The sequence below is a fragment of the Naegleria gruberi genome (genome assembly GCF_000004985.1).
Source record: "Naegleria gruberi genomic scaffold NAEGRscaffold_71, whole genome shotgun sequence".
Taxonomy (NCBI): Eukaryota; Heterolobosea; class Eutetramitea; order Acrasida; family Naegleriidae; genus Naegleria; species Naegleria gruberi.
The window spans coordinates 217589-225649 of record NW_003163256.1 but is presented as its reverse complement, the minus strand read 5'-3'; the positions used below and the strand labels follow the sequence as shown (position 1 = coordinate 225649).

General features: G+C 34.5%; 2 protein-coding genes across 2 annotated transcripts in view; one reads left to right on the top strand and one right to left on the bottom strand.

The window, feature by feature from the left end:
• The window catches only part of NAEGRDRAFT_53584 (uncharacterized protein), a gene marked incomplete at both ends in the record, with an annotated part of 5695 nt that extends 610 nt beyond the window's left edge, over window positions 1-5085 (bottom strand). The window contains 2 exons of the mRNA XM_002670409.1: window positions 91-1654; window positions 3766-5085. Coding sequence (XP_002670455.1) covers window positions 91-1654; window positions 3766-5085 — 2884 coding nt within the window. The remainder of the gene's footprint in view (window positions 1-90; window positions 1655-3765) is intronic.
• Window positions 5086-5132: 47 nt separating this feature from the next.
• Window positions 5133-6794, top strand: NAEGRDRAFT_74603 (uncharacterized protein; the record flags this gene model as incomplete). Its single annotated transcript, XM_002670450.1, has 1 exon — window positions 5133-6794. The coding sequence occupies one exon, from the start codon at window positions 5133-5135 to the stop codon at window positions 6792-6794; it is 1662 nt and encodes a 553-aa protein (XP_002670496.1).
• Between the last annotated feature and the right edge of the window lie 1267 nt (window positions 6795-8061).

The following is an 8061-nucleotide window of genomic DNA, read 5'->3' as shown; positions in this document are numbered from 1 at the left end:
TAATGATAGCAGATCTTGGTGATTCTGAAGGTGTCTTTGAAATATATCCATAATCATCGAGTAGAAATGAATTATTGAGGATATTATTACTTTCATCCAATGTTGTTTCTTCAGGTCTTTTTAGAGGAGTGAGAAATATTTTCGAAGATTTGAGTGCTTTCTTAGCAAAGGACATGGCCTGTGGAATGGTTTGTTTCTTCTCCTTAACTGATTTTTCAATGCTCATAATTTTACCAAAATATGGATCCACTTTCAAAAGGGGGAGTATGCTAACCAGTTTCTTCACTCTCCTATATTCCTCGGCGTCAATCTCTGCTCTTGCCATAACTTCTTGTCTTTCATTTTCTAGAATGACATAGTGTATTGCCTTGTTCAGTGTGGTAATATAGTACCTTTCGTTTTTAAATGCTGGCTCGAGTGGATCCACCATTGGTTTTCCCTTATTAAAAATTGCATGCATGGAAATGTTGCAATCATTGTATGGTTGGTTTTCACAAATAGAGGTCACAATTCTATACACCTTAATCATGGACTTGAGCCATCGTTTCTCTATAATTATATCGTGGTGGGAACTGAGGTGGTGATTCATTATATCAATAGCTTGAAAGAGGTAGTATCGACTAGGAACCATCTGTTTCGTCTCAAATAGTGCCACACCATAATTGAAGGTATTAAAGCACTTATTAATAATTATGAAATACTCATTGTCGCAAATGAATGTCAAAATTCTATTGAAATAATCTAGCAAGCTTGTTTGTACAGAAGTGCTTGGAATTTGGTTTTTGTACAAAAAAATGTTATTTTCAAAGCACTCAATTGCTTCCTCATACTTCTTGCGAAAGAGACAACTAGTGGCATACGTTTGCAAAATATATTGAGCATAAATGCTTGTTCCTGTTTGACTGTACATTTCATAGGCTTGTTTGGAATATTTGTACATCATGTTATATTTTTTTCTTTTTTTGTAATAATTACACATGGCACTGCTGAATAGAGATGTGAAATAATCTTTCAATTGGTCGCTCTTGAAGTGTTTCAGCATCATTTCTCCAACTTTCAATAGTTCCATGCTGTTGTGAAAGCTCTGGTATTGAGTTGACAAAACAGTTGAATAATTCAGAATGATAATTGAAAATAGAGATAAAGATAAATTCAGTTCATATCTGTCCTCTGTTGTGTCGGTAAACATGGAAATCTTTCGTTCTATCAAAATTTGAATATTCTTCAAACACTCTTTAAAGTTGGCATTAGAATAATCCATAAATGATTGATTCAGAAGCTCAATATTTGTTGGTTTCAATTGTTTTATCCTCACACTTGGTTTTGGAGGTTGAAAAGTGAAAGTACCACTATTAAGAGAGGATGAAGGTGAAGGAAGTGATTGAATCTTGTCAATTTGACCAGCATCAAACTTTTTCTCCAAATCCAATAACAATCCCCATATAGTTTTATCCAATGAAAAGTATGCATATCCATACAGCCACAATGGTTCAACAGCACTAGTGTTGGGCTGTGAAGAGTTGTCACTCATTGTTTCAGAAAATGTCTTTTTCTCTCCCTTGTTGGGAGATGCATTCATTCCATCAGCAGCTGAATGTTTCACTGTTGATGGAGGATGAGGATGATGAACGTACCCACCATTTCGTGGAGATACCTGTACAGTCGATGATTTGTATTGTCGAAAATTCCTCATCCTTCTTATGTTTAGCTATCTATACAATATGATACAATTTCTACACTCCTTCTTCGGGATGTAGTTAATAATTTAAACAATCTTCAATAATTCACAATGATATACTCTCAGAGTTTCCTTAAGAAGTGCCCGATCAAGAATGGTTCAACCTAATATCCTTAAAAATTACTGTAAATTTTCTCTGTATGTGGTTTGATGGTGAAGGAACCCGTACGAGGCTTTTTTGAAAGTACGTTGGGAGGTTACTTTCACCCTAACTTTAACGAGTACAGGAAGAGAGGTCGCTTGCGTTCTTTGAAAAGTAAGCTTATTGTACACTCTATCGATTCTGAATCCCAATTAATCATTGCCTATTATACTTTTTCAATTGACCAATTTGGACTTGAATAAAACCCAAAATGTAAAGATTAAAGTGGATTCAACTTGGAATGTTATTACAATGTTTTCAATAAATATTCAATTGTCATTACAATGTAATAATTAAATATAATATTACAATAAATATTTCATTAAATTTATTATTCAACACATTACAATAGAAACATGTCATTTCTGTGTACAGGAAGGTATTGAGGAGAACCACTAGAAGAACCACCAGTAACAGCAAAGCAAGGAATGGCATCAATAGTGGAAAGATGATCCTGAATCATGATTGAATTATCCAACAAGTTTAATAATTTCCATCCTCCTTCCTTTTGTCTATTTGATGATGATGATGTTGATGAGATGATGATGAGATGATGATGTTGATGATGAGACGACGAATTATTGATAATAATATATTCATGTGGTGGTGGTGGTGGTGGTGGTGGTGATAGTGATACAATCATTAATCATTATCATGACATGAAACTACTTACCGTTTAACAATTTGAAAAATACCCTTGGAAAATTTAACAATATCTAAACATTATGAGTGTCAGCAACCTTTGAAAAAAAAAGATACAAACCATGTTCGTATTGGAAGTGTGAATTGTCTCACCCTTTTCAAACTGGTCATTTGATGAATGGACCAATTCTCCAAAGCCTTATGATCCATGTTGGCCTTTCCTCCATAGATGGAGGAAGTAAGAGAGCCCATCAAATCCTCCAACATGAACGTAGAGTTTGGTATAGAGAGGGCCCAAATTCCATATCGATCTTGTTTTAAAACAATCAATATTATATGAAATTGTTGCATTCTGAATAACTAGTAGAGTACTTACAATGGAAAGTGAAGAACAGTATGAGAGGCCATTGTAATATCCTCCTCACCAAATTCAATTTCCACACTTCGCAGCAAGTTGAATGCCATTTGCAATAGACTTGCCTTGGCTTGCTCACTCTTCTCACTAGGATTCATGATGAGTCCTATAAAAGTTTCGACACTTTTTAAAATGTTAAAGTGGTTTTCAGAAATAATATTCTTGAAAACATCCTTACAATAGGCAAACAACATGTAGTATTCAATAGCTTTGAACTTTGCAGCCTCATTCAAGGAACGAATCTCTCTGTGATACATGGATGGAGTTTCAATAAGTTTGATGCGTTCTTTCAATTGTTAAACACCAAGGGGTTGAGTTCATATTTTTCCTTCACCACAATACTTACCATCAATGCTGGGAATTAAAGTCTTGTACAATGAACAAATATTCTTCAAAATCTTTTTACAAAGACCCTCTAAAAGATTGTGCAAAATATCACAGGCTACCTGAGTAGTCCATCTAAAATAGCTGAGCTTGAGGAGAATTGAAATGCCAATCACACCATCGAAGGAAGAAATCTCATTTTTTTGCAACTTGCAAAACTGTGGCATCATGTTATTCCAAACTCTATTGACTCCACTATTACAACTCGAATTTCCTACACAATACAATACACCAGTGTTTTCTCCCTTCTTTTCTCCTGTATGTAGACACCATCTACAACCACACAGGCCCGAGTGACCATTGATTTGCAAGAGATCTTTTGCAGCAACCAAATCGACAATCATTTGAAAGAGGCGAACCTAGTAACAAATCCAATTATTTGTTTCACATGTATATAATAATAATAATTGGCTTGTTGTCCAATGAATCACACAATCAACTTACTTTTAGAAAGAATTTACATCCTCCCTTGGTAACAATAGTCAAACCCTTGTCCAATTCATTGAGTTCATCTATAAATTTGGACAAGAGTATTTGATAGGGTATTTTGTGGTTTGCATATGCTGCCAATGAAGTCAATGGATAGGAAAATCTGTGTTTCAATCCAATCTCATTTATCCAAAAGAAGAGAGGATTGATGGATTTAGAGTTGGACTTGTTGACAGAGCCACCATCAGTGCCAGCACTAATGGTGAGGCAAATAGTGTTGGGATCATCTCGAATGACCCACTTGTCTGTAATTCTCTTATACTCGACCCCATCAACACAGTCCTTAATGAAATGTTTCTGGCCCACTGTAGGAATGTTCGTATCAGTAGCTGCAGATAGGTGTGATTGGAATCTTCTCAAGCCTACCCTATCAACCATATTCGATATGCACGAGGCAATACTTTTAGTCCAAAAGTGTTGAATATTCTCCTTGTTCAATACACCCTCAACACTACACTGCTCGCAGGAACAAGCCTTCAGAGTTTCACCTTTAATAATTGTCAAATGCTTTGAACAATAAAACACCTTTTCATACTCATTGTTGACATTGTGAATTCTACTGATGAGAGTATCTAGGGTTGGAATCTTTTTTCCAATCGCCGAGTACTTGTTAAAGAGATCAACTATTCGTCTCATGTTAACCTTTGAAATGTTGGAATCGGTATAGAATGATAATAAATCGAACAATAGATCGGATAGCTGGTTATTATTGCCAATAGAGCAATCCTTTTTCTTTGTTAGTTGCTTTCTTAGTGTTTTCAGTGAATTCTCTCTCCAAACTTCCATGAAATCAAGATTATCTAATAATTCATCGTCATGCATAATGTCCAGTCCTCCTAATTCTCCATTTGATATTGATGATGATGGTGTTGATGCTGGTGATGATGATGGAGAAGCAGGTAGTGATGAATTATCTATTGGATGAATGGGTATTTGTTGAGGTAATGATGGTTGTTGTTGTTGAGGCTGTTGAGGCTGTTGTTGTTGTTGTTGAGGACAATTGAGTTGGTAATTGATAGAGTTTGCTTGCATATAAGCATTCAGATCCCTAATGAAAGTTGGAAGATAGTCTTTGGTAATCTGTTCTTGATGCCTATCAAACAATCTGCAGGGTTGAGCATTGCACTCTCCATTGATGATATTAAAAGAAGAAATATTCATATGGTTGGGGCCATCACGATTCGGCTGTTGTTGCTTATTCGTACTACTCCTCTTGTAAACGTTGTATGAAGTTGATTCAGACCAAGCCTTAGAATGATTGCTCTTCTCTTTCATTATGGTGAAAGTGTCACTTGTTGTGGAGTTGGTGTTTTTTTTAAAAAATGTCTTCACTGCATTTCGTTCAGTTCGATCCGAACCAAACTAAAACAAAGAGAGGTAAGAAGAGAAAGGCTAGCCTTCCTACACCTGCCACAATATCATCATCTCAACAATTTCAATTCCATCCTCCTACACAAACATCACAAACTATTACATCATCATCCACTGTTGATCAACAAATTCAAGTTGTACAACCTTTAAAAAAGGCTAAACCATTACCATGGAAAGATGGTCTGAAAGCAAGTGATAATCAATCCTTCACCAAATTAATTGCAAATCTAGAGCACACTAATTGTACTGTTAAATTGTTGGAAGAATTGAAATTTAAAAGTGACTTTTTGAAGGCTTTCATCATATCATGTAGTAAATACAGCTCTACTAGTTTGTCATACTCTGGCAACAAGACAGCTCTGTTAACCACCATTCTAGAACACAAGAGTACAATCCTCAGTCATAAGGATGAATTGAAAAGCTTTTTGGATAAGGACTCCTTTGTCAAAGCAAACTTAATGACAAGAAATCAGCTCACTTCAACCCCTTCCTTTGGTACCAATGTATGTTTGGGTATAGAATTGGATAAACAACTCGTTCATATTGCTAATGGCTACACTATGACTGGGTGTGATGAATCTGGCAAAGTTAGAGTGGTAATTACATCACTGGTACCAGATTGTAACAAGTACTACAGTGATGAATTGCTTCCCAATCAAATAGAAGATTGGAACCTGTCCTGCATGAGTGTTAATTATGAGGCAGCCACCAATAGAATGACCTTTACTCAATTCCAAAACAAGTTTCAAAATGAAAGTGATGAAGTTGACAATAGTGTCATATTTGAAAATAAGGTTACCACTTCCATAGTTCCTCATTTAAGTTCATCATCATCCAATGTGAATCCATCAATGTTGAATAATTCCACAACTCCAAAAGATGTTACTTGTCCTCAACCTTTGATTTCACAACAGACCAATAATAGAGAGCAACCAATTTTTTCTACTGGTAGTGTTGGCAGTACTGGTAGTGCTGGTAGTGCTGGTAGTGCTGGCAGTAGCAGTAGTAGTAGTAGTAGTAGTAGTAGTATTACTGTCGGTGATAACATTAGTGGTAGTTCATTTGTTGATGAAAATCAAGTTAGTTTCCTTGGCTTGATGAATAATCCTGAAACTAGCCAATCATTTAACCAACCAATGTTCAATAGTCAACCAATGTTTGTTAATAGTTATCTTTTGCAGCAACTAGCAGAGAAGGATGCAGAAATTAAGCAATTACAGGTAGAATTGAAGGCTGAAAAGAAAATTCACAAGCTTTTCTACAAGCTTTTTACAAATTATGTAGATAAGGTCAAGAAAGAGTACAAAATAATATCTCAACCAGCTGAAATTAGATTGGCAGGAAGAAGAGTTCTTTTCACTTCCGAACAAATGGGATTCCTAGCCAAAACCAGGCAACCTGGAGTTGCAATACGATTCATTTGTAAACAATTCAACATAACCAGAGTTAAGAATGCGTGGAAAGAAGATTTTGAACATATTCTCGACCATTACTGTTTTAAAGTTGTCAAGACAGATGATCAATGGGAAAATTTCAGAGACAATCAAAAGAGAGATGTTCAACAAGTTGGAACTGCTGATGATGAATTTGATATCATTCCGCTGCTTAAATAACAGGATCACTGTTCTTGGATATTATTAATTACCAACTGACTACTACTATATATTATTCACTGTATATTATTATTATTATTATTATTAATTATTATTATCTATTTTATCACTATTATTCAGCATATTATTATTATCTATTTTATCACTATTATTATTATCATTATTAGTACTGTATATTATTGTGATCATCACAATCCTCTGTTTGTTCTGTGTGGTCGCGACCAAGACACAATGATGATGGTAAGATGTGTGCCGATATTTTTTTCAAGTTGTGAATCACACGACTGAAGAATATTCTCTTTGTAAACTGTTATTTGTATAATAAAGTGTATTTATCAATTTACGGAATCACATATTTGTAAAATTCAAATGCCAATACTCATTTTTGGATTTTTGATTGAATAATACATATTGAGATTGACAAGAATGGTTTTTCAAATTGCCAATACATAAATAGATGATCATCACAGCGTACTTGTTCAACTAAACTATAAAGTTAGTGTGGAGAGGTTACTTTGGTTCGTACTTTAACAAGTCAGCTAATAAAGCCTCGTACGGGAAGTGAGGCCTTTTTTTTGATTTAGAAATTCCTGAATAGTTTATCGTCAGTGATTTTTTTGGATTGAGATGAGATGCAAACATGAAAGTTGCATTCACATTAGAGATTAATGTGAGGTATTGAGAATATTAATATTATTATGTGGAGCTTTGAGTATGAATTCTTTGTTAAGGGTGAAATTGAAATATATATTATTATTTGAGATTAATTCATATTGATAATCATGATGATGATGAAGAAAGATATTAATTGGAAAGACATGTTCTTTCCATTTGAGGCAAACATAAACTTAGAATATGTATTGTTGTAGCATGATGATGCTGTCGGTATTCAATTAATTTAAAACTCTAATAATAAAAAATGAAATTATTGGCCATTCACGTTCTCTACAAGCCAACAACAGCAAATAGCAAATCAGTTATTTTGGCCGGCTATGATGAATTATCTTCATTCGGATTCTTTCAACGTGGTACTGTTCGTGAATATGTTGTATTTATTACTAGATTATTATCGGATAAAAATCCTCCAGGAACAAGACAACAAATTGTCAAGGATGAATACACTTGTTATGTACAAACAAGAGTGGATAGTCAATTAAGTGCTGTTATTGTTACAGATAGTGATTATCCAGCTAGAGTTGCTTTTTCATTACTCTATAAAGTACTTGTTGAGTATGAAAAGAAATATCCAAAGTCAACATATACATTA